Source organism: Astyanax mexicanus, chromosome 12 (genome assembly GCF_023375975.1).
Source record: "Astyanax mexicanus isolate ESR-SI-001 chromosome 12, AstMex3_surface, whole genome shotgun sequence".
NCBI classification, from domain to species: domain Eukaryota; kingdom Metazoa; phylum Chordata; class Actinopteri; order Characiformes; family Acestrorhamphidae; genus Astyanax; species Astyanax mexicanus.
The window spans coordinates 10,073,160-10,100,156 of record NC_064419.1 but is presented as its reverse complement, the minus strand read 5'-3'; the positions used below and the strand labels follow the sequence as shown (position 1 = coordinate 10,100,156).

The following is a 26,997-nucleotide window of genomic DNA, read 5'->3' as shown; positions in this document are numbered from 1 at the left end:
GTTCTTTAACTTCTTGAATTACAGTTTACACTTAAGTCACATTTTAGTTGCATTGCTAAGGTTGTGTTGAGCAGTGTTACAAAAATAATGAGAAATTCAGCGTCTGCAGCATTAATCTTCTTATTGCGGCCTCAACAGGTCAGTGTTCCTCTGATCCACATATCAAACCAATCATACTTTTTACAATTAATATTTTAATCAAAAGTGCAGTGTTCAAATAAATGGTATCAGTGTGCTGATTTGACCATCCTTGCAAAATCTATCAGTTCTTAAGTGTTTTTATTTTTTTATTATTATTTCTTTTTACTCATTACAGTTTTGTACACATTTTTTCTTACTCAGTCTCCCTCATTTCAGGGCACTATAGATGTAATTGTGGGGGAGACTTATCCCCTGCACTTTTTTTTATGCAGTTTTGCTCCCCTGCAGTTTTTACCGTGCAAAAACTGTATAGTGCAAATATATTTATATATAAAAAAAAGCTTATTTGGGACATTTGTTCTCTTGAGTTTTATGGCTTTTGTCTGGTGGGATTGTACAATCATATCGTAGCACATCAGAGCAGTTCACAATTTTTAGTACAGCTTTATTAATATATTTTCATAAACAATTTCAGACGTATCAAAAATGTAGTAAAAACATTAGACTGAATTATTTCAGATGTTTCATGTGGTCATTTTTTTTTTGTCATTATTTATCGAACACGAATCTCCGTCGGCTCTTCACTCTTCCCAAAACATTCACAGCACGAGGGCTATTACACATCCTGGTTAGATCAGACTCAGTAAAATATTGCATTTCTTGTTTTCAGAATATAATAGTCAAATCTCTTGGAAACGTTTGTAAAATAAAATCCTTTTTTTTTTGTTGATCTACTCTAGTGCTGTAGTATTATTGATCCCACAGGTGGAGCAGGCACACACTTATATACAAACACGCAATGCAATGTCACATTACAACAAAGAGGAGGAAACACATTTGATATAGCAGTCAGAAGCAACGCAGTGCTTTCACTGGAGTCCATTTTTTTTTGTCTAAACAATTATACCGATATGGGTTAAGTGATGATTCCAGGAGTTTTCGAGGGCAGTCTGTTCACAAAGTGTGGTGGTAACTAATAAAACATCTCTTACACCAATGCTAGAGCCGTAGAAGCTTTCAATGTAAGCAAATCATTGGGCTAATTCATATTTAGAAATGTGCTAGCACACTGGTTAACTACTTACTGTTCCGTGGTTATGTTCCATATGTGTAGCACATGCTAGTCTTAACGTCTTTCAGACAATAGTATTAATATACTTAAGACCTGAATCTTTCAAGCCTGTGGTTTTAGAGACTGGTAGTCATAGGCCGTTTCACCATGTTTAGCAGTTAAAACGGCAGACTTTATAGATTTATACAGTGGGCACGTGATATTTAAGCATGTTGACGTGGTATGATGGTCAGATTTGATGCTGCATACAAACGTTAACCAAATTCTAATAGGCTGAAAGAATCATTTACACTAACCAATGCTTCTATCTGCCCGTGAGGCTGCCTATGATCAAATAGATATAGCCAGTGTTTTTCTTTTGTTTCATATGACATAGAAACATAATACTCCATATAAATGTTGCTTCCAGGCAAAGACATTAAAAAAGATCATTATATAAAAAAAAAAAATCAGTAACACAGACTATACAGACACCAAAGGTATTCTTAGCGGTGTCTCATATAAATCTCTGCTCAGTAGCTCTGCGTAAGTGGCTTGCGGTTTGATTAAGTGACTCTCAGTGGCAGTAGCTGTTTCAGTGCTTTAGAGACGGTAATTCCCAAAGAGCGTTAGCGGATATGAGCTTCATTCATTCTGAACCCGTATGTCCCATTTACTGCTCCATATTAACTGGTTCAGACATTTCAAATGAGTCAGAGATTTAAGCACGTAGGTCTTATTCAGAGTACTGTAGATGATTTTGGATCAGAAGTATTCTATAGTGTTCTGTAGATTGGAGATTCTGGAGAGTGAAGCCACTGCTCAGTCTTTCAGAGTCACAATAATCCAGCATGCCTCGCAACCAAGGGCTCTGTCCACACCCCCAGCCATTCCCTCTCACAATTCATATTCACACGATTTTATTTCCACTTTAGGTTAAGTCTACTAAAATCCATTTGTCCTCCAGTCTGAGAGGCCTTGCCGTGTACTAGGGGGGAACGTAGGGTGGAGGGCACCTGTAGGAGGTCATGTTCTTGGGTCGAGAACCTTTGCCCTCTATGGGAACAGTAAATGGAGGAGGAGGCTGATAAGGGGGAGCACTAGGGTCATCGTCACTGAGGGAGATGTACTCCTCCAGCATGTGATGGTTGAGTAGCGACCCTTCTCCACAGGCAGAACTGGGATACTGGGGAGGGGGCAGTGGGGGCTTCTCCTCACGCAAGATCAGAGGCATGCTGGAGGAGGGAGGCGATTTAGAGTCATCCAACTCGTCCGCAAAAATGATAGGAACACCCTTTTTGATGAAGGTGGCCTGTTCTTCCGTGGTTAGCTTTCCGCGTCGCTTCTTTCGGTAGCAGACCATCGCGATGAAACCTGCAGTGAGCAGCAGAGCAGCCACCACCACGGCAGGTATAACTGTGTGCAAGTAAACGTCATCGCTGCTACGCCGGCCCGAGCCAGAGGAAGGCGTGACTGAGGTTGGCACTAGAGTGGGACTCTCCCCTGTAGATGGAGGAATAGGAAGTTCCCCCGGGGGCACAAATGAGAACCTTTGGCATTTGTTGGCACCACGCACACTGATATTAATAGGTTTGAACTCTGGCTCCATGGCACTGTTGAAGATGGGAGTAGGCTGACCTTGAGCATCTGAAATCCTGCGACACATTGCCTGAATCTGTTCCCGTGGGCAAGGGTTCTTAGGCAAGCTGCTGTTGGTCCACTCCACCAAGATAGAACCATTTGAGATATTCCGAAGAGTGACCGAACTGCTATTGCGATCACCCAGTGCAAAGGCCAGTTTCTTGCTTAGTAAAATTTTCTTGTGGATGTCTCCACTCAAAGCTGAAGGTTCCCCCTGAAAACGAGCTGTAAACGTAACCGGCGACTGGTCTTCAGCTGGCCAGCGGTTAACGTGGACCTCAAAGGCGTCTGTGGTACTTGTATCTTCTTTATCTGTGGCCATCATGAAGAATTCATGTCGGCCGACGTGGCTCAGATCAGGGAGGCCGTACAGCAGCTGACTGGTGCTGTTAAACTGGATCCAGGAGCCTTCATCAACCGCTTGGTTGTGACTCTGGCGCAGTGACAATCGCAACCTTTCAGTGCTGCCGTCTTCCTGATCAAAGAACGTGTCGGCTGGAATCTTCACCTCAAAATATGTTCCCACCCACACATTCACTTCATCAATAGGGTTATGGAGCTGAGGTTTCTGGTTGGTCACTGGGGTGGTGCGTCTGGAAGGTTTGACGGTAGTTTTTGGCTCTCGGGGCATGGGTGTGGTTTTCTGTTTCTTACCCTTTTTCGTGGCGGAGGTCTTTGGTCTGCGGGTGGTTGGAGGAGTCACAGAAGCAGTAGGCTCCACATAACCATGACGTGTGAGTGTTGGTTGAATGGGGAGAGTGCTGGTGCTGCCCAGAACTCGGGTGGGAAGTGGGTGGCCCAGGACAGGAGTGTAAGCCACCTGGTCACGGATCCGTATAGTAGGTTTCACCGGCAACGGAAGGGGACCACGAGCAGGATTTGCCAACATATCTGTCGTAGGGGCAATAAAAGGTGACGTGAGGGTCGGCACGATGCGCTCTGCAGGTTCCGGGTGAGTGGTTGGGGGAAGTTGAGATGGCACAGGTGTTGGGGTGTTGTGGATCTGTCTTCTGATTCGCTTCACCACTTGGGGTTTCTTATTGACAATGTACCAGCCGACCACCGGATATCCTAACAAAGCTGACATGGTGCCATCCTTAGCTGGCAGTTGAACTCGACTGATGTCAGGTAGGTTGCTCTGGTCTAGTGCACAGCCTAGTTTCCATGACAGCAGCGCGCCGTTCTCCACCACCTTCTTGGCATTTCCCGGACCGGCCATGAAAGCAGTCATGTCGAAAAAGCGGTTGTTAATAACAGGCATGACCCGCATCAGCTCTGGCGGCACGCTAGCAAAGTGACTCATTTTCTGTAGCAGTGCCAGTCGCTCCCTAGAATTCATCTTAATGAGGTCAGCATCCAAGATTATAGTTAGCACAGTGATTGGCTGCCCACTCGAACAGACACACACTGCAGTCGCGTTGATCTCAGTATGTCGTGTCAGTGGAGCAGGGTCTATCTCCTGTTGGTCTTCCGAGTTTACTGTGATGGTGAAGACCTCTGGCTGATTTATATGAGTGTATGCGCTGTTTAGTTTGGTTCCTCTGAGAAGCAGGTGGCTCTGTATGCTGCCGTCACGGCCTTGCAATGCTGCTGGAGACAAGCTGAAGCGGTACAGCCCTTTATCCCCCTCTAATGGTAGACCTTGAAGAAGACAGAGCTCATTGTCCCAATATAGCCATGACGGGAATGGTGCACTGCCTACCTCAGAGAACTGTACAAAGTGGAAAAAAAGAAGGAAAAAGGATTATATAAATGAATAAACAATAAATAAGTCATCATCACTTCTTTTGCTTTAGTGACCCAAATGTTTTAATGTCTACAATCATGGTTTAGTCACCAGTTGGATTGTAGTCACTAAATTAACTTCTGTATTTGGTTAGTCTCAGACTTATGTCTAGATCAGGGGTCACCAACCTTTTTGAACCTGAGAGCTACTTCTTGGGTACCAATTGATGCGAAGGGCTACCAGTTTGATACACACTCGTGAAATTACAAATTTTCTCAATTTACCTTTAATTATATGTTATTATTAATAATTAATGACATTCATCTATGTGAAGACACAGATATCAATAGGCAACACTATTATTATAAATCTCTGCAAGTGTTTACATTTTATATTATATTTTAATATAATATTACATATTATATTACATTATATTGTATAATAATATATAAACTATAGGCTATCTCTAAGCTAATATTAATGTAATATAATCTAAAATTACATCAATGCAACTGTGATTTAAAAAAAAAAGAATAGCAACAAAAATGCTATTTTTAGACCAGGCCTGCGGGCTACTCATAAGGTCCTTGCGGGCTACCTGGTGCCCGCGGGCACCATGTTGGTGACCCCTGGTCTAGATTATGTCTAATCTGACTGGTGCCCCCTGTTTTAAATATGTCCTAAAATACAGTCAAACTGTATTTTTCTTACGAGGTCAGAACATGGATCTTAAATACTGTAACCCTAGTATTGCTGTTCTCCTTTGAAAGAAAATCCAGCAAAACCTAAACAAGGCTCTAAAACGGGCCAATTCCAAAACCCCAAAACTGTTTTGTAACAGTCTTGACTAATTAAATTTAGACATTCACTCAGCCCACAAATGAATTCCTTTTGACGACAAATCAGTTTGTGGGACAAAATAACAGGGTTGTTGACAAAGAGGACTGTTTTTGAAGCATCTAAGTATTAAAATGAATCTCACTCAGAAAGATCACAGGTGTATACCTTGTAGAAGTCTTAGTAACACCCTGTGGCAGAAATCACAACTTCCTAACACTTTTTGTAACTGCTACATGCAATGCATGAAATGTAGTTGAAGTTTTTGTAGAAAGCCTGTCTCATTAGCTGTTATTACTGGGTCATCTTTTCATGTCCAGCTTATTTAAGGTCATTCCACTGGTTTTCTATTATTGTTTTATATTATGTTTCTGCTTTTAAGCTATTTTTAAGCATTTTTGTTGATTTTTTAATATTTGCATCTATGATTTGCTAATATTTTGTGGAATCTTTTTTTCCTCTCCGTACATGCTGTATTGCTAATGCCACTGGCTGCAAAACAATCTCAACCCCCATGCTTCACAGTTTGCAAAATGTTCTTTTCCTATTCAGAAAATGTAGTTCCTTTTTTAACATATATTTTTTCATCTCAAGAGGCACAAGCTAAAGGTTTTTCCATGGCCCTCACCAACCCCTGACCTAAAGATCAATAAAAACACATGAATAGACCTTAATGCAGCTAAGCTTTTTAATTGATCTTTAATGGATCTTTTTTTAATGAATCTCACAAAATTAAAGCATTTTGCAAGACTTGGTGGAAATTTAGACATGTCTTTTTAAGTGCTTAAAAATGTATTGTAATAAAATTTTGACTGGGTTTCCTTAACTTTTGCACACAACCATTCAATGCTAAGGTAATGCTTGAAACATACCATTCCTGCTTAAAAAAATTTAAAACATTTCTTGACCTAAAACGCTATTATTGCAGTTATTTATTGCCTCTGCAGCGCCCTCACAGGTTCAACTGCGCTATAGGCATGAATGATGTGTTTGTGTACTTTGGTACGCAGACATTCAAAATATGCAAATCAGTCTATCAATAATACCGCCCGCCCCCTTTGTGAAGTCCAACCGTGTGTGCGTCTCACCGTTATCAGAGGTGCCCTGCCTCTAAACCCATACATCACCCAGTTTGTGAAGTCCAACCGTGTGTGCGTCTCACCGTTATCAGAGGTGCCCTTCCTCTAAACCCATACATCACCCAGTGCCCCTCCATAACTGTCTCATTGTTTTTTTTTTGTTTGTTTTTTTACTTTTTAAAATTTGAGCTAAGGGTGAAGTCAGCAAATATTAGGAGGTTCCATTTAAAACTAGTAATTGTAAATTACCTTACTTCTGTTTGGCATCATAATATTTTAACTTCTAGTTATAAATTCTAAAAGCTGTCTATACAGAACCACTCCTTATAACTTCAACATGAATGGGAGGGGCTAAACAAGCAGTGGGTGTAGTGTATGCCATCACCACCTTCCTTTTAACAGACTTTAACAGAGTTTGATTCCCCAGCTGGGCAAACACCTACCTGTATTACGTGATACAAATATGAGCTGCTTTAGATAAGCTTGTCTGCCATTGAAAAAATTACAAAAAATGTAAATAGGTCAATTTTTTTCTATTTAAAAAATGTAATCATATAAGTAATGCATGTTTTAGAAACTCACAATGTCTGTGCTGTGGCAATCCGCTGAAGGCAATGGGATCCTCATCCAGAACATCTGGCCCACCACAGCTACAGTGTCTGAAACTCCAGAGGACTGGGCTGTGGCCACTCTGGATACAGATGACTGGATATCCAAGAGGAGGGTGGAGTGCATGGAGGCTTCCAGTTCCACAATAATTGGCTCTGATGCCCATGTTACAGCACAGAGCAGCAATAGCCCCCACATGCTCACCCCAACACTTCGTATAATGAACACTCGGTGGCTCATCCTGCTGATTCTCTCAGGGCCAGGCCAAAGGAAACCTGGGTTCCTTTCCCTTCCCACCAACTCAGCTGTCTCTCCCCTCTAACCCGTCCACTGCGTTATCCATCCAGTCCTCACAGTTTGGGGGGCGCCTGACGTTGAACAGCCATAAAGTCCTGAGAAAGCAGAAGGAAAAAGAAAATGTGTCATCTAACAGACAGTAGTCACCACATAACATCACAGTTCTTTAACTCTGATTCTGGAGAGCCAGGATGCAATAAAGTGTTGTTTTTTTTAAACCTTTTTTTTATTTTGATTACAAGCTGAATATTTGAATCACCGCTGCTTTATTATGATGTTCCCAAAAAAGTAGCCCACATAATGTTGCCAACAAATGCCGAAGACACAAAAAAATGAAAATGTTGTAAGATTAATATCAACATCTAAATATACTTATATACATATTACTGCACAATATTAAACATATATTTATTTATGACCCACTTGTAAACCTCAATGTATTGGATGTAGATGTGCTTTGTAATATTATTTTAAAAATCAAACAAATACATACAATACAAATTTGGTTTTAGTTATGCCTAGAGGGTTAGTTAAACGTTCTGGTAACGTCACTGCAAATTCACTATTGTCAATGTCAATGTTTATCTTAATAATTTTTAGTTTTGGGAATGTTAGCTACTTTAAACGTTTCTATAATGTTAGCTGTTAGTATTCAATAAGCTGGTAACGCTACTGTATATGTATGCAAACTGTTATTAGCGAAGTCACACGTTTTCAGAACGTTCCTGAAACATTATTATTGTAGTTAACGTTACAGGTTAATCTTCTTGGAACCTTTTCAAAACGTTGCTGAACGTTCTTATAGCTCTGTGATGCAAACCATTATTAGCTAACTAAGTCACAGGTTTTTAGCACGTTCCTGGAACATAATTTCTGTAGTTAACATTACTTCTTGTTCTATTAGTTTACGTGACAGGCTTAACTTACCTTCCTGGAAGAAACCTTTTTCAAAACGTTGCTTTTCAAAACGTCCATAGAACATTCTTAGTACGTTGTAATACATACTGTTATAAGCTATGTCACGCGTTTTTAGAACGTTACTGGTAACTTAGCTACATTATTTCTGTAGCTAACTAGCTCACATTACAGGCTAACCTTCGTGGAACCGTTTCAAAACATTGCTAAACGTTCTTGGAACGTTCTCTGTTAGTTAACTAGCTTTAGCCGGGACAGCGCCACGGACAGTCGGGACGAGGATACACAAATAATTCGGTTTAAAGGCCGGAATTAAGGAGGACAATCTTAAATGCAGAATAAAAACAAACCCCGCTGTTTTGCCCTCGGTCCTCTGGTTAGCTAGGTTGGGTTAGCTGGTGTGAGCTCGGGCCGCTGCTGCAGAAGGCCCAACACCACCACCAGCACCACCACCACCACCATCATCCTCAGCATCCTCAGCAGCAGCAGCAGTGTTATCCCCCCGTCCCGCACAGTACAGAGCAGCACCGCATGAATAAACAGCGAGATTTACACTGAAACAGCCTCCTCTCTCATCACAATCACCCAGCACAGCGCGCGAGCTGCACATCTATATTCAGACCCAGGAGATAAAACCCATCCCCGAGATGCACCTGCTCCACTGAGAGGGAGGAGGAGGAGAGCTCCACACTCAGCCCAGCGGTTCACCGTAAACACCACAACCCCCGTTCAACCCCCTGCTCACCCTCACCTCATATTATCCGCTCCTCCGGCTCCATCCTCCTCTATCTGCACTCCATTATCCGCTGGCTGAGGACGAAGCGCTGGAGAAGGGCTATTGATGTCAACCTCTCGTAGAAGGGATGCGGCAGTCCTGAGCAATGGATCCGCGAGCCGCTCCGCACGCGGAGCTCCGATTCTAAAAAGAGCGTCCTGAGAAAATGGTGCCTAGGCTGAGGAGATGCCCGCAGAGACACTGATCCACAGTGTGGGACTACAAATCCTGCCCAGATAAAGTCTCTTCAAAATGTGGACTCTTATAGATCATTCATTTATTCTTTCTTTCATTTATTTATTTTATAAACACTTCACAATATGGGCACATTAATTAACAGTACTTAAAGCTAAGGCCAAGCATCAGTCTGGATATAAGATGCACAGAATGATCGTAGTTTATTCCCACACCCTATGTGGTGGATATATTATGACAGCTGATTTTTTAATTCTATATATTTGCAAAAAATGTTATTTAATCATTCAGTATTTAAAGAATACCTTAATTAACTTGTTGACTTTTTAAAATTATTTTAATCATAGTTTTTACATTACATTACATTACATTTGGCAGACGCTTTTGTCCAAAGCGACTTACAGTACCTTCTCATTTTACATTTACATCTCTTTTTGAATAAAAGCCCTTTTTCTGTCACTTCCTATCTTATGCACAACATTAAATGAAAGGAAATGCATGTGTTGTTCATCAAAAGGGGTAAGAACATAAGGGTATTCCAATGTCATTTAAAAAAGTAAAAAAGTATTTTAATTAAAAATTCATTTAATTAGGAGAATCTGGAACAGATTTGTGTCTTCCTTATCCTTTTAAGATCAGTATCATATCAGTCTGTTTAAAAGTTGCACTTACTGTTCTAGTTTCTTACTATCATTGACTGCCAGGGAGGTATCCAGCGTAAACATTACCTAATATATTGCTAGCCTACTTGCTGCTAAATTACACCATTTGAACAAGATACACAGGCCTAATTTAGTGTAAATTAATACTTACTACTGTCTTGTTTTTTCTTTCTTTCTCTATTTTCTTTTCTGAATTTATAATGGATAACTCCACTTTGTTGAAGCTTCATATTTCAAGGCTGCAGGAATGATGAACCTGATTGGTTGGCTACTGTGTGTAACTAGTGGGAGAAGCCAATTGATTGGTTTGCTTGCACTGTTGCAAGGGGCCTGCTTATGACAGAATGTCTCTAATTATTATACATATTATTAACCATTATTAACATTAAGACATCATTAACCATTTGTAAAGGTTAATGCTTAAAAATGCTGTAAATAATAATGAATTGAGACCGTTTTAAATGGGATAGCAAAGCACATTGAATAATTAATAGATTTCTTCTATTCATCTTTCATGGTTTCATGGATCTTTCATGGTTTTGACCTTAAACCTTAAAACATCCTTTATTATTTAACATTGCCTAATAGGCATTGGTTAATGTTAAAATTCTGACAATGAATCAACGTTCATTTAAAGGTTTTGACCATATTGTTACTCAGGGGCATGTTTTTACAATACTAAAATGACTTTTTTTATTTTGTACACTGGATTTTGTGCAGTTTCTGGTTATTGACTGGACCTGAATGGGAAAAATAAAGGGCAAAATGGGGACGTATTTGCGTACGCGGGTAATTAATTGTACAAATAATTTTGATGGTAAATTATTTAACAATAATAAATAAAAGAGCTGTTATTCCAATCACTATACATTACGTTACCTGAGCACAGTCTGCAGTGTGTAGAGCGCCCTCTGTTGCTGCACGCGGGTTTAAGTTTGTTGTTATTCACAATGATATTGCAGCACTTTTAATGTGTTTATCACGAAAACACAGAGTATCACAATAATAATAAAAATAAGATTTAACTTTTAGCCTTAATACAGACCATGATATAAAAAACATTATGCTTTTTGGTGGCACAGTGACCTAAAAAACGGGGGGGGGGGGGGGGGGGGTGGGGGGAGCTGGCGCAGTACTTCAGGTGAGAACGAGGGGTGTTGCTGGCGGAATATGAAATAAAATAGCGCGTGCATCGCGTGGGGGGACAAAAACTTTACAGTGTGTCCCAATTTAGGCAAGTACCCCTCGCTGCAGAACCACAAGTCCAGGGGGTGGGGCTGGATCTGATCCAAGGGGTGGAGCCTGACCTCCTGACCACCCATATCTTCTTTTCATTGGTTTTAAGTCATCGCATTTCAATTCGTCGTTAAACTTAACACGTGTCGCTTACGTTTCCCGACCAGGACTTTTATCTTATCAAATAAATCCTGGAAAATGTTATTTGCTACGTAGCACATTTAAATCACACAATACAGATTTAAAAGAAGGAACATGTCTGTGATTACAAACATAATAAAATGCTGTACATTTCCTATATAAATATTAACTATTTCATTTTTTATCTTTAATAAAAAGGGCCTAAAGACAAAATAAAAAATAAATAATTAAAATAAAGGATGCCAATGAGTGTCTTATCTACCAGCTACCATGTTCATTTATTATTACAGATATTAATACACAATCAAAACGGCGAACAAAAAACAGAGTTCTATAAAAAGAGTGTAACGATGTATAATTTTCCAAAGAGCTTGGAAAAATGCCCAGTACACTGAGAGTATAGAATGAGGATGTTGTTACTGCCAGATTGTTATTTATATTTTTTCTTTCTCCTCTTCCCCGTTCGTGATTGTTTACTTGACTCCGAAAGGCGAGTGAGTAAAACCGGATGGGGAAGAGTCCGATCTGCTTCAGACCAATGAAAACACGACGTAGGAAGAGTTGGATCAGATCCAGCCCCACCCCCTGGACTTGTGGTTCTGCAGCGAGGGGTATCTCAATTTAGGGGCTGCATCCTTCAGAGGCTGTATTCGAAGACAGATTGCGTCACAGCTGCGCAGTAATACACCGCCTCTGTGGGTCGCATCCTTCAGAGTATGCTGCCTGTGAATTGGGACACACCCCGACACGAGCTGACTCTGGAATATGCACGTGAGGCGCAATATTTTGACGGCACCCCCGATGAAGCCAGACGGCACCCCAGGGTGCCGCGGCACCCTGGTTGAGAAACACTGGTGTAGTGTAGTGTTGTTTCGTGCAATGTTTTCTGTGGTTGAAAATGTTCCCAATCTGCCTGATACATTTCTTAACTCATCAAAACGGGCAACCTCAGCAAAATACCTGACTCACTCCAGCTGGCTTTATTAGCATGTAGGTGGTTAAGATGGTATTGGCAGTACTAGAGCACAGGACTTTAAGTGCCTATGGAAAGAATGGATAGCATTTTCCAAAATGAATGTGGTTGAGGTGGATATTGGATAACTATGTTCATTTCACAGATTAAAAACTCCATAAACTTAATAAAAAGTGTGGTTAGGAAAAGTCACCAAAGAAAAAAACATGAACACCTTTTCCATTTTTATGTTCCTCTTCAGGTTTCTTCCTCTCATTCTGAGGCAGTTTTCCTTGGGCCCAGATACAGGTGCATCGTACAAAATTAGCATATCATTAAAAAGTTACTTTAGTTCTGTAATTCAGTTCAAAATATGAAACTCATATATTATATAGATGTATTACCCACAGAGTGATCTATTTTAAATGTTTATTTATTTTATTGTTGATGATTATGGCTCACAGCCAATTAATCCTGAAAATCAGTGTCTCAGAAAATTTGAATAATATATAAGGTAAGGTAATATATATATATATGGTACTTTTGGCAGTGTGGGCAGTGTGCCAAGTCCTGCTGGAAAATGAAATCCGCATCTCCATAAAAGTTGTCAGTAGCAGAGGGAAGCATGAAGTGCTGTAAGATTTTGTGGGAAAACAAAACTGCACTGACTTTAGACTAGATAATAAAACACAGTGGATCAACACCAGCAGATGACATGTCTCTCCATGGCACTGTAAAACTGCTGTCTACTGTCTGTTGTTAATTCCAGAATTTGGGAAACATTTTGTCTCCAAGAAAGAAAAAAAAAACAACCTTTAACCTCCTAATTGAATCTGTTGTTCAGAATGATGTTTAGTTATAAAATTAGCTGTATTGAATTTCTATTTTCTAGAGAATATGTATATGTTTTACTTATTTTTTTATTTAATTTAATATAAAATTGCATGCTCTGTTAACAGAGCATGCTGTGTCACAAAGCATACTTCGAATGTCACTGTTATTTTGTTTAAAATGTTAAAGATAAGTCTGCTGAGTATTAATGATTGTTAAGATTGTTTAATGTGATATTGAGTAAATCTGCCAACAATAACTGTTTTGCGGAAATCAATGTGTAAAATACTATTTTACTATTCTGCCTGGTATACTTTGTCATTTTTTGTTGATGTCAAAGAATAACCACTAGAGGGCAAAGACATATGTGTGGGATTGACACAATATGGACAAAAGTATTGGGACACAAGCTTAATCACTGTTTCTACTGGAATCAGGAGTATTAAAAAAGAGTTCATTCTGCTTTTGTTGGAGTAACTGTTTCCACTGTCCAGAGAAGGACTTTTACTAGAGCCTGGAGCATTTCTGTGAGGATCTGATTATTAACTACTTTAGTGAGGTCAGGAATTTGAATAATTACCTCTCATTAGGCATGTTGACAATAGGTTCATGTTTATCTTCATTCATCCTTATCCTATCCTGTTGATAAGACTTCTCTACAGGGAGTAGAGAAAGGTGCAGTTTGCACATATTAGTGCATCTCAAAATTAGAATATCTTTAAAAAGTTACTTTATTTCAGTAATTTAGTTCAAAATGTGAAACTCATATATTATATAGATGTGCTACACACAGAGTGATCTATTTTAAGCGTTTATTTCTTTTATAGTTGATGATTATTGCTTACAGCCAAAGAAAACCCAAATATTTGCGTCTCAAAAAATTTGAATATTATTTGGCAGTGTGGGCAGTGTGCCAAATCCTGCTGGAAAATGAAATCCGCATCTCCATAAAAGTTGTCAGCAGAGGGAAGCATGAAGTGCTGTAAGATTTTGTGGGAAAACAAAACTGCTGGAGGAAGAGTGGAGAGACACACAGTCCAAACTGCTTGAGGTCTAGTGTGAAGTTTCCACCAATCAGTGGAATCTGCAATCGAAGAATCATGTCATCTGCTGGTGTTGATCCACTGTGTTTTATTATCAAGTCTAAAGTCAGTGCAGTTTTGTTTTTCCAGAAAATCTTACAGCACTTCATGCTTCACTCTGCTACTGACAACTTTTATAGAGATGCAGATTTTATTTTCCAGCAGGACTTGGCACACTGCCCACACTGCCAAAAGTAACAATTAGCTTATATAATATTCCAACTTAAAATAGCTGAATTCATTCATCAGAAGGGGTGTCTGCTGTCCTTAAACATTTGTACCTATAGTGTATCTCACTGTTTAGTGTATTCATCTGCAGTTTATCTCAGGAATAGCAGTATACAGTATACACAGTACAGTATTTATCTGTTCATTAGAAGCATCACATTTGCTGAAGGTATTAGAAACTCTGGACTTTTAGCTCATTCAAAAATTAGAGCGAAACTACGAAATATAAAATTTATAACACTGTTTATTCATGCGTTCACAATATGTACAAGAGGGCACATTGAAAAGAGTATAAATGAATTTTTCTTCAGACTTAATATCTCAAGTCTAGAACAAATAAGACAATCACAATCTATTGTAATTTGCCCAATATAAACATGAATGTCCAATAATCTTCATATATCACTTCTGGGTTATGTACATAAAACAATGACACAACAGCTTTGAGGGTACGTGATTATTCAAAAGCATGTATCACCAAGTTGTCTTATGTATGTACAGTGACTGAATGTACATCGTAATAATATGCATTGTAGGTTTTTGGTGTGGTTCCCCTGTAGCCACTACGCTCATTAGCATCCAACGCTCGAATACACCTGAGGTTTGGCACCTGCATGTGTCTGGCTACCGCGGCTGCATCAGAGGGGATTGATTATTCACAGAAACTTTGGAAAATAACCCTGAATCTGGTCGTAGGTCACTGTAAAACAAAAAAAAATCCAACATGAAATCAAGGTAGCAACTGTCGCTTTTGTTAAATGAGCCAAATGAGTTCAAGCTGGTCAAGTCAGTTCAAATGCAATCGAGCAGTTCCATCGCGAACACGTCCGAAACCAGCGTTCATTCACTGTAACTGGCTGCGGTCTGATTCACTCGCGTTTTATTACTTCTTCTCAGAGGTAATGAGCACGAGTTAGAGCACTTACAACTAATACAATGCATCCAAATACTTCCTGAATGAGAGTGACTCAAATGAGGTTCATGTGCTTGTGTAGCCAGTACGACAGCATACAGTATTTACACCTACACTAACTAGCCTGAATGTATCCGCAAGGAATTTAGGAAGAAAAGAGCTATGGTACATACATGAGACATGGGGGGGCATAGGGGGAGGTTGGGTTCTTAACAATGCAAACCTACCTGTACCTGATTTGTAGCCTGAAAGGTGAGGCATGTTCTTCATCTTTCTTGACCTAACCAGCAAGAGGCCAGAAGTGAGCTCCTGTTTCTCACCGTTATGAAGACACTGTTTAAGCTGGTTTAGATTTACATTTGTGAGACTACAAAATATGTAAAGTGCTGCAGAGAGAAAGAAACTTTCAGACTTCTGTCGATAAGCGAAATGATTGGAATCTTTTACGTGACGTACCTACACGGTTTGAGAGATATTTTTCCGGTCAAACTGCGGATCGTGATACCATGTCTGAAGCGTGTCTGCACTCGAAGCGGAGAGCTCCCTTCTTTTTTGCCACTTTAGAAGACCGAGGACCACACAAAGCAAGGAGACTACAGGGATTGTCTATTTTATATTCGTCACCATACTCACAAAATATAGCTTTTTCTATTGAAAGGGTACAAAAAGAAACATGCTCACAGACATTTTGGACACCAGAGTATGATTCGTAAGCATGTGCTGCAAGCCGTAGTAGCATGGTGTTGTTTTCAGGTTCTCTAGAATCTGCGATGCGAGGCAGGCCCTGGTCTAGAGGTGTTCCTTGTGTGTTCTCTCATGTAGTCTCATGTGTGGATGGGACAGCTGTACAAAGACCTCTTAAGACCAGGATCGTGCTTCGTCCCAGTTGACCTCAGCCTAATCCCTCTGCTTCAGTCCCTATCTGACACCTTCTCTCGTCTTCTCGTCGTCTTCGTGCTTCTTCCTCACCCCGCGTTTTCCTCCTGCTCTTCTCTAATGCCCTGTTCCCACGTCGCGCGGTGAGGGGGGAATATTCTGCGGGGGAGGGGTACTGGGTGCACGCTCAGCCCCTCCTCCTCCCGCAGGCCAGGTTTGGCCGGCGCGGTCGGAGCACCGGTACCGCTCCCGGTCCGACGCAAGGAGGCGTGATGGTGGAGGTGGTGGTGGTGGTCCTGCATGGGGTTAAAAGCCGCTGGGCGCAGGGGACAAGGCCGCTGGGGCTCCATGGGTTCGGATTCGGGACTGTAGAGGCCGTGTTCGGTGCTGGTGCTGTAGTGCCCGTGGCCGAGGCCGTGGCCGTGACTGTGGCTGTACTGAGCATGCTCAGGAATAGATGGGTAGTGCGCATGCTCGTGCACATGTTCAGGCACTCCACTGAAGTGCACATGGTACTGTGAGCTCAGGTGCTCGTCGGGGCTCCAGTAATGCGAAGGTGCAGCATCTATAGGATTGTCATGGCGATTAGGGGCGTCGCTGTGGCCCGTGACGGTGCCGTCGTGACGACTGGGCGGATCACTGTGGGTGTTCTCATGCCGGCTGGGCGTGTCGGCGTGGCTGTGCACACTCTCGCTGAGCGAGGAGACGCCGCTGCTCGCGCTGCCAGATAGAGTGGAGTTGCTGCCGCCCAACACGGACACGGGGCTGGTGGGGGAGCCGGGGATAGGGTGCAGGGGAGACTGGGGGAGAGGGGGAGGAAAGAAAAGGCAGATTCTGTAATTACAGTTTCAGTACATAACACACCACAGGCTCTAAACTGACTCATACTCAAGCCATATGGTAGACCCTGAATGCTATTATTAGTTCATTTTGTTCAAATTTCAACCTAAAGATACTAAAGATATTTTTCCATTTAGGTGCTTTCTAGGGGAACTCACATTCACTTTTTTGTATCACTAGTAATGCCCCAGCACAAGGAAGGTGAAGACTAGCACATGCCTCCTCTGATACATGTGAAGTCAGACTCCTCCTCTTTTTAAACTGCTGCTGATGTAGCATTACCAAGTAGCATCACAGCGCGCTCGGTGGAAAGTGCAGTGACTCGGTTTTAATACATCAGCTCAGAGACATGTGCTGACCGACATCACTTCGGCTGCTGATGGCAAGCTGCATGACCTGGATTCATCTCCTGATCATAGTAGCAGCACTTTAGTTTACTTAAGCCCCAGAATAATTTTTTTTAACCAATGCAAGCCTGGACCTAGTTCTGAATTTTTATTAAACAATTAAAGTAGCTCATTGTTGTTTTTTTCTTATTGTAATAACATGGTCATATGACTTCTGTAAATATTTTAAGTTTAAAATAACACTGTAACACATCAGAACAAGTAATTTTAGAACTTTATTTCTAAAGTATTTCATCATTGTGTTTTAGAAATTGTTTCAGAATATATAATATACAGTATATGATATGATATATAACCTTTTATTAAAGGAGTGTTTAAACTGTTCATGAGCTGGATTTTCTCCAGCACTAACCAAGCACACCAACATTTTGGTCACAAAGGTCACATGATTAAACATCAACACTTAAGCGTCCTGTGATGCTCTCAGGATGTTCAGTATATGTCACTTTGGGAATTCATGAGTAAAAAATTTAACTATTAACTATTTTTGGTAAGTAGAACATTTTTGAATGTTACAGTTCACATTCTTAGAATGTTCAATCTGTATTTTTTTATTGTCCTTAAATGTTTTTTTGTAATGTTTTTAAACATTCTGGTAATGTAGCTGTAGCATCATGAGGGTCAATGTTTTAATTTTTAGTTTTGGGATCGTTCCTTTCAACATTTACATAATGTTAGTATATAATTGTCTAGCTGGGGTGTATAAATGTGATAAACATTCAAATTAGGTTGTTATATGTTCTCAGAACATTACTGGAACATTATTTTTATAACATTACAGGCAAAACGTTGCTTATCATTCTTATAACGTTCTTCGTTAGCAGGGATAATTTTTTCACATTTTTTAAAGGGTCTAAGAACGTTCAATGTGTCATGTTTCCTGGATGTTATTAAAACCTTTTTAAATGTTTTGGTTACATCGATGCAACATCACTAGTGCCCCTGTTTTAATTTTTTGTTTTATAGTTGTCTTTCAAGCTTTCTGTAAGGTTAATATTGGTCTAGCTAGGGATGTATAAATGTGATAAACATTCGCAAAACATTGTGATGCAAACCATTATTATATCACTAAAAGAAAAAAGCATTGGTAAAAAGTCTTATAACGTTCTCTGTTAGTTGGGAGGAATGTTTCACATCTTTTAAAAGGTCTAAGAACATTCAATTTTACATGTTTTCTGGATGTTCATAAAACGTGTTTGTTCTGGTAACATCGCTGCAACATCACTAGTGTCCATGATTTAATTTTAAGTTTTGGGAATGTTACTTTCAATGTTTCCATAGTGTAAGTATATATTTGTCTAGCCGGGGATGTATGAATGTGATCAACATTCGAATAACATTGTGATGCAAACCATTATTATTTTTGTAACAATATAAGCTAACCTTCCTGGAACCTTTTTCAAAATGTTGCTAAACAATTTTGGAATGTTCTCTTTTCACATCTTTTAAGACAGGGGTGTCCAAACTTTTTTTGTTGGGGGCCAGAAGGAGAAATATATTTGAAGTCTCGGGCCACAGACTCTATAATAAAACAAATAATGAAATGTACCACTTTAAATAATACTTTTTTCCTGATTATTTTATTTACACACCATTTTACTTGACTTACTATCTTTATCTTTGACAGTGTTGTGTAAACTAAGATTTTTCAAATTGATGTTTCATTTCATGATGTCTCTTAATATTAAACTCCTTAATTACGGCAACTTTTAGACTCTGTTTTTCTGCATTAGAAATGCGCACTCTCTCCGCTTTTAGACTCTTTGGCCCGTTTTTTTTTGCGCTAGAAATGCGCACTCTCTCCACTTTTAGACTCTTTGCCCTGTTTTTCTGCACTAGAAATGCGCACTCTCTTCGCTTTTAGACTCTTTGGCCCGATTTTTTTAGCTAGAAATGCACACTCTCTCCGCTTTTAGACTCTTTTGCCACGTTTTTCTGCGCTAAAAATGCGCACCCTCTCCACTTTTAGACTCTTTGCCCTGTTTTTCTGCACTAGAAATGCGCACCCTCTCCACTTTTAGACTCTTTGCCCTGTTTTTCTGCGCTAGAAATGCGCACCCTCTTCGTTTTTAGACTCTTTTGCCCAGTTTTTCTGTGCTAGAAACGCGCACCCTCTCCACTTTTAGACTCTTTGGCCCGTTTTTCTGTGCTAGAAACGCGCACCCTCTCCACTTTTAGACTCTTTGGCCCGATTTTCTGCGCTAGAAATGCGCACCCTCTTATAAAAACCTGCTTAACAGCGGGCCAACTTTCATTCTATTTCTAAAATACATCGCGGGCCGCTCCAAAAAAGGAAACGGGCCGCAAATGGCCCGCGGGCCATAGTTTGGACACCCCTGTTTTAAAGAATCTGTGAAACATACGTCACCATGGTCACCCATTAAAAAAGTTGGGACACAGATGCAGTTTTTGTGTGACAAAACATTTTATTCATTTTATTAACTTTACTTCATTAACGACGAATGACTGAGGTGTGTATGCATCACCACGGGCACCAGCCTTTTTTTTTCCACTAGTAGGTATGAACCAGTCTTTATACAGACTTGTGTTCTTCCTAAATAATGAAGGAATTATGCCTCTGAATCAGGTGAGGGAGCATTTTAGTGCATCATTTCTTCAGCTTCTGTTTTGCTACATCATCATGCAGCTCAGCACATTTATCGGGAGCATAAAGTGCCAGAGAATGTACTGCAGAAGCCAGATTGATTAGTGCACACCTTGTATGCAGAGAAAGACAGAGGCCCAGAAGTCTGTTCTGGGATGGAATTACTTACCTTTCTTAGTGAGCGCATAGGCAAAACTGGTGGAGGCTCATTCATCTGCTGCTGGAATGTATCAAAGTGCATCAGGAAATGACCTGCATAGACACAAACACAAGCTCAGCATCAGTGATCATTTGATAGATTTTGTTCTGTAAGCAGCCTGTTAACATCTGAAAGAAGGGTTAGTGGTAGACATGTATAAAGTAGTGGTGCCGATTATTTAAAAAAAATTAATCAGATTAACCACAACAATATTCTGTGATTAACTGCAATTAACTGCAGTTGTTCTTCTTAAGATGCAAGTTTTTTTAAGTAGATATTTAAATGTAAATAAAAGAATGAATGTAAGAAATGTAAAATGCGATTATATTCATATTCGTGGTGTCAATTAAAATACTAGTATATACTTGAGTATGTTTAAGGGGAGATACAGCCAATGTGAGGCACTGGAATAAAGAATACATGATAAATTGGATACAGGAAACTTTTTTTTTACTTTATTGTAAACATCTCAACTTGGTTGTAAGAATTTTTTAATTGTATCTTAATTTGCTGAGTATAAACGTGCATTTTTACTCCTGTAGTTGGTTTCTTTGGTCCAGATCAGTTGATAAGTTTGTTTACTTGGAGCATTTTTCTCCCTCTGTTTGGTTTGGTTTCACACAGGCACAAACCTAAACGCACCAAAATGCGCACCAGTAAACCACGGGAGCACATTCTCTCCTCTGATTGGTCAGAGCTGTCTGGCGCGGGAGCAAGAAAGTAAATACAACAAGAAGATTCACACAGCGAATCAGTGAATGCTGAACTGCTGTGCTTTTGAACACAGTGTTTTCAAAAGGAGGTGCAGCACAGATGTCTGTGTAGTAAATTGAGTTGATCAGCTGTGAGCAGTGAACGCTGCACATGCGGTGTTCAATGTGTAAACAGCATGGAGCAGCAGAGACAGCGTTTGTTCATAGCAGTATATTATCTGGCTGATATAGCATATTAAACTGCATCTCATCAGCAGTTTACCTCCATTAAAAATAAATATATTTAATAGTTGGGCTGTCTCCTGTTTTATTGTGTTGTCCGTGTTGGAGCTTTTCGTTCAATCAGCCGAAAAAAAATCTGTGCATTGGGTGGGGGCAGGGCAAATTATGGCAGAAGTTGGGGCCAAATTTGGTTGCATAATTAATTTGCGTTAAAAAATACCGTGTTACTGGTTCCAAATAAATCACATGTGTAAACGCTTTAACCTTGACAGCCCTAGTATAATGAAAAGTGTAATAAACTTTGTCATAGTTCTCATTTTGTCTTGTTTTTGACATGGAAATAGGTTGTCAACAAATATTTTTCTTAATTTTCTGTTTTTAAAGGTGCATTATGTAGGACCTGAGAGCGAGTGTGTGAAATGGCTACAGCAGTCTAATTTCAAAACAGCACAGAGAGTAGTCTGCTCCACCCACCCCTCCCCAGCCACGAAACGTATTTGGGTTGCCAAATTCAGGAGGCTGAATTTCCCCAAGTTAAGACTAGTAGAAGAGGTGGAGATCTTAAGAGTACGAGCGAGAGGAGAGGAGAAATACAGCAATTCTAAACTCTTCTAAAACCAGTATCTAGCGTTATATTTGTTGGGGAACGAGCAGCAGGAGGAGACAGAGGACAAAACTGACACTAACTCCGGGACGGACTACACATTTAAAATAGGAACCTACCTACCGCCAGTGCTTTACCTCAACATGTTTCCTTAATATCTGATGATACATCCTGATAATTTTATCATTTACTACTGAAAATTAGTTACATAGTGGTCCTTTAAGTAATAAAATGAACCCTAGTTAAAAACATCTCTGATTTCTCACTTGACGCTCTGTCTTTTTTTTTTTACTTGGTGCACAAAATGTCTCCTCTCACAGGAAATATCTGGTCCCTTGTGGCTCTGTCACCTGCTAGTGTGAACGTAGGGTCACACAGGGAGTTAATCCGAGAGGCTTAATTTGAACATGCTCAAGTGCATTCTAAAAGAAAAACACTGGCTGATGTTTTTTTGCCAAAGAAAATGTGCTTGAGAGGATATTTTCAGCAACTGTAGTGTCTGTCAAGTAGTCTGACACCATTAAACTAGGTTCTGGAGCTGTTCCTGCTCCTAACAGAGCGCCAAGAGACTGCCTAAGAGACTGAATACAAGCAAGATGCTTTGCGGCCAATCTTAGTTGTGTAATACTTCTTTTTCCTCCACCATTTCCTCCATAATGTTGTAATTACTAACTCCTCCAAGATGCCGTCAGCACTGGGAAGCTCAGGGCTAGCATCCTGCTCATCCAGAGAGAGGCAATCATGCTCTCTTGGACAGCCGGACGTGGAGGGATGTGGAACTCTGAATCTGCTGATGACAGAGCCAATTCTCAGCCCAGTCAGTAATTGGGCATTCATTCTGTCCTCTTATTGGACCACATGCTACCAAATTCTAGATCAGGGGTTCGACATAAGCCCCAGATGTGGTCCGCAAGCACAAAACATCTGGCCTGTGAGGGTGTTTGAACTAATTTTAAATATAAAAAAATAAATAAATAAAATGCTTCTCTGGTGAGCTTTTGTTTACATCCCCCAGCATGACTTTAGTTTCCGCCCTTTCTTGTTTTTCTGCCCATTCTTAGGCTCCTTATTAGGGCGATTTTTCCCGGCTGTGTCCCAATTCACTAGCCGGGGCAGTGGCAGTTGGAGCACGACCCTGATGACACGGGTTCAATCCTGTGTGAGGAGCGGTGTGTTTATTCCTATTTTATTACTTTTTTTTTCCTTTTTTCTTGGGTTTACCTGCTTTGAGATCAACTGTTCTGCAATTGGGTTCAACAACCCTCTGGGCTGGAGAGCTACTAGCCTGTAGCACTCCAACCCATTACACTTCATTTTCCAAAACAATTTTTTTTTTTGGTCTGCCACGTACTAGCTTGTAAAATATCTGGCCCGGGGCCAAATTTAATTGCCGACCCCTATCCTAGATGTTAGAGGATATTTAAAAGTTTTATAATCTACTCTGCCACACCTGTCTTGTCTTTTAATGTGAATACACAACATTTTGTGGACAACTCAGCTCATTATCCAACGTTTCTTTCAAAATCAAACGAGATTAACAGGCTCTTTTTTCTAGAACAGGCTTTTTGTCAATAGATTCTATATATTTAATTGCTGTGATGCTCTGATTGAATTAAATCACTAGATAATTATTAGTGATGTCCGGTTCTAATATTGGAATAATTAGTTCTAGATCACAAGCACGTGTATGTAACTGTGTGTGTGTGTGTGTGTTACCCTGTGGGAAGGTACGGGAGGAGCCGTGAGGTGCTGACAGAATGCTGGGGTTTTGCATGTATGATCCTGCTTCCCCATCCAGACTCCAGCTGCTGGGGGCTGTTGGAAATCCTGGAGTGAAACAATAAGATAAAACACAGTGTGTGAGTGAAAGTAGGTGTCTGAACATGTCTCTGTTCCAGAGTTTAGCTTCTTGCATTTTTATGATTATTTGGGCGATCAATGGAGCCATAATGCATTGAAACTACGCTAAAGAAGAAATCTGGTGTATAATGGACTTAGGGTGTAGTGAAACATGGACTTCTATAACTTCGATAAAAAGTTCTCAGAGCCTCGTTTTAAATATCAGGGCCTTTAGAAGTCTACCAGTAAAGTTTGGAGCTACTTTGAGCTTGTTAATGGTGTTAAAATAGTGATTTCTTGCCATGGTTAATGCTATGCCCTATAACTAGCATCGTAAGTCTGTTAGGAGCACTGGCTATTGTTTTTGGTCCGCTTCTTATAATTATTACAATTTTGGACACTTTCGCCCATTTTTGAGGCACTTCCAATACTCAAAAACTCCTGCATTTCTGCGCAGGCCTAAAAAAATAAAATAATAAAATAAACAGGCAATAGCTGGGATAAAGGCAATAGCTGGAATCACTTAAAATTATGAGTGTTTTTGGATTTTACCAAATTAAAAACCTCTGGAATATAATGAAGAGGAAGATAAATGATTACAAGCCATCAAACCACCAAGCTGAACTGCTTGAATTTTTGCACCAGGAGTTGCACAAAGTTATCTAAAAGCAGTGTGTAAGACTGGTGGAGGAGTACATGCCAATATGCATTAAAACTGTGATTAAAAACTAGGGTTATACCACCAAATATTGATTTCTGAACTCCTAAAATATTATGATTATGAATTAGTTTTTTTTTTCGGGGGAGAAATGTTGTCTGTAGTTTATAGGATAAATGTTTATTTTAATCAAACATATACCTATAAATAGCAAAATCAGAGAAACTAATTCTGAAACCGAAGTGATGTCTTAATTTTTTTCAGAGCTGTACACCATCTTTGGAACAATCTTTGACCTCCTCATACAGAACAATGATCACTTGGTTTTATCACTTGGTTTTAAAAGGAAGTTGGTAATTTTGGCAGGAAGTTGCAAAATAAAAAGTTTCCCGCTGGGTATTGAGGGGGTTTATGTACTACTTGTTTGTCTATTTCGCCATTTGATTTAAAACTGGAATTTCTTATATTTATGTTTTACCAGCTCTTTAGCACCATCTGTTCTGTATAGCATTTATGGAATGCTCACAGCCTCTTGATAATTGGCCAATTCAATAAGGCCTCAAAACGGTTTAGATATATTTTGACAATTTTCTTTACAGCGCACTTTGTTTGTTTGGGCTAAAACATTGGCTGTGGTCGTCACAAAATTTCTCCAATACTCCAATTTTTTGGTAGAAGCATAGATATTACAATCCCATGCGTATGACCAATTGACATGTACAGGAACAGGAAGTCAGCCATATTGGAATTGATCAAATTTTGGGCTATTCAATAAAAGTTTGTACTCATTATCATGTTTCACTACTACACCCCAAGCCCATTTCACACTGGATTTCTCCTTTAAAAAAGTTCTTGCTGGAGATCTCATAACCCTCTTTTTAGAGTGTGTTTCTACCCCTATATCCCTACAAGAATCAGGATACCCTACCTCTAGACGTGAGGGGTAATATGGAGGGGTAAGATTAAGTGGTAGGGGAGAGTGGACTTGGCCAAATGTCTACTGGTGTTGGACATCAACACACATACTATACATATTCACATGCAAATGAAGAAAGGGTGAGTAGACAGTGTGTACCTCGGTCAGGTAGGCTTGGGTTGGGATCAGGTTTGCAGGGACTGTGCTGCTGCAGAACAGAGCGTTGAAGGTTGTTCATCTACAAAAAAACAAAAACACACAGGTTAAGCAGCCTGTGAAAATCTAGAGTGGAGTGAGCCACAGCTTAAAACATTTTGTGTGTTGCTAAATAGTTAAATGAATATAAATTATCATTAATTTATATTATAATTTAATCTATAAAAATATATTATAGACAATTTCATGTCTCTGCTACACATAAAAAATAATAACTAACTTTTAAACACCTGCTATTAATGAACTCTCAGATCTAGGAGTGTGCCATAACCAATTGTACGCAATAATATCGCCCACATTTTTGAATATCGTGAACGATATTACACCCTGAAATATTGTGCCATATCACCCACCCCTAATTATCACATCAGGGTACTACTTTTTGCTGTTTTTTTATTTTACTTTAATCCTGGATATATGGAGATATTTGGGGTGTATTATTAGTATCATGGCATTCTGGGTCATTTACTTCTGTTACAAATCTGATAAAAATATTTTTTTATATCTTAGCTAGATGTGTGCCATACCAAATTGTATGTAATAATAAAATAAAATGTTAATTTTGTTGCAGTAGTGTATTTTATAATATTTTTTTAATTCAGTGTTTTGTCATATCGTTAAGAGTATTGTTATCGTGAAAATACCATGAAATATCGTGATATTATTTTAGGGTCATATCGCCCACCCCTACTCAGATATCGCTCTCTCTCTTGCACACGCACACACAAAAACAATGCCTAAAAAAAAATCATGATTTTAATTATGATTAATCACAGATTTTATTTAATAATTATAAATACATTTAAGTAATTAACTCCATTAATATAAAAAAATATTTTTGTATGTATGTGTGTAGAAGTGTTTGGGATGGGTCAATCAAAGTGTGGCCTAGGGGCCCTGATCACCTTAATCCACCACTGGCTGCAGTTCATTTCACTTTTGCTTGCAGTTAATGTACAGTATATACAGTGGTTTGCAAAAGCATTCATACCTCTTGAACTTTTTCACATTTAATCCCCTTACAACCACAAACCTAAATGTATGTTATTGAGAGTATGTTTTTTAACTTAAATTAGAACATACATGTAAAGTGGAAGTTATTTTAATCAAATAAAAAAAATATCTGAATCTTAATAAAATACATTTAATTTTGTGGTTGTAAGGTAAATACTTTTGCAAGCCACTGTATATAAAATAAGCTTGTATTAGGATTTCCAAAACCTCTACTAAAATAGCACAACAATGATAAAATTGTACCATGTTTTATGTGTCCAGCTCTCCTATACAGTTAATTGAACCTTACAAGAAATGCTTAAAATGCTTTAAATTAAACCTACAAAAATAAAACTGTTGTTTCGTTCCTACCTGTCCGTTCTCGTTGTTGCCGTAGTAAACAGTATTGTTCGGTCTCTCTCTGTGTGGAGGCAACAACATCAGCAGCTCACGGTTATTCTTGTTCTTATCAGATAGAGAGGGAGAACCTGAGAGCGAGAGAGAGAAAGAAAGAGAGAGAGAGAGAAAGAGAGAGAGACAAAGAGAGAGATGAGATGATAAAAGAGAGAGGACAAAAAGAGTGAAGAGAAAGAAGACA

General features: G+C 39.5%; 2 protein-coding genes across 5 annotated transcripts in view; both read right to left on the bottom strand.

Moving 5' to 3' along the window:
* Positions 1–565: 565 nt before the first annotated feature.
* On the bottom strand, positions 566–9,211 carry LOC125806168 (dystroglycan 1-like). 3 transcript variants are annotated; one of them, XM_049486103.1, is made up of 3 exons: positions 9,048–9,211; positions 7,058–7,476; positions 566–4,544 (listed from the first exon to the last, which is right to left on the bottom strand). In XM_049486103.1, the coding sequence occupies exons 2-3, from the start codon at positions 7,322–7,324 to the stop codon at positions 2,181–2,183; spliced, it is 2,631 nt and encodes an 876-aa protein (XP_049342060.1). In that variant the 5' UTR covers positions 7,325–7,476; positions 9,048–9,211; the 3' UTR covers positions 566–2,180. The 3 variants fall into 3 exon arrangements, with proteins under 3 accessions (XP_049342060.1, XP_049342061.1, XP_049342062.1); XM_049486104.1 differs by lacking the exon at positions 9,048–9,211 and adding an exon at positions 8,647–8,975; XM_049486105.1 differs by lacking the exon at positions 9,048–9,211 and adding an exon at positions 8,309–8,618.
* Positions 9,212–14,624: 5,413 nt separating this feature from the next.
* Positions 14,625–26,997, bottom strand: part of LOC125806039 (dedicator of cytokinesis protein 3-like) — a 96,737-nt gene continuing 84,364 nt past the window's right edge. For both annotated transcript variants that reach the window (XM_049485509.1, XM_049485510.1), the window contains exons 50-54: positions 26,772–26,887; positions 25,350–25,428; positions 23,494–23,604; positions 20,209–20,291; positions 14,625–16,987 (exon numbers count right to left, since the gene is read on the bottom strand). In XM_049485509.1, the coding sequence (XP_049341466.1) occupies positions 16,277–16,987; positions 20,209–20,291; positions 23,494–23,604; positions 25,350–25,428; positions 26,772–26,887 (1,100 nt within the window). In that variant the 3' untranslated portion in view covers positions 14,625–16,276. The remainder of the gene's footprint in view (positions 16,988–20,208; positions 20,292–23,493; positions 23,605–25,349; positions 25,429–26,771; positions 26,888–26,997) is intronic.

Excerpts from the sequence above, each read along its gene's own strand:
- LOC125806168 (XM_049486103.1), bottom strand. The coding sequence starts at position 7,324 with ATGAGCCACCGAGTGTTCATTATACGAAGTGTTGGGGTGAGCATGTGG. Across the intron at positions 4,545-7,057 it reads ATTGCCACAGCACAGACATT|TTCTCTGAGGTAGGCAGTGC; the intron begins GTGAGTTTCTAA and ends CACTTTGTACAG.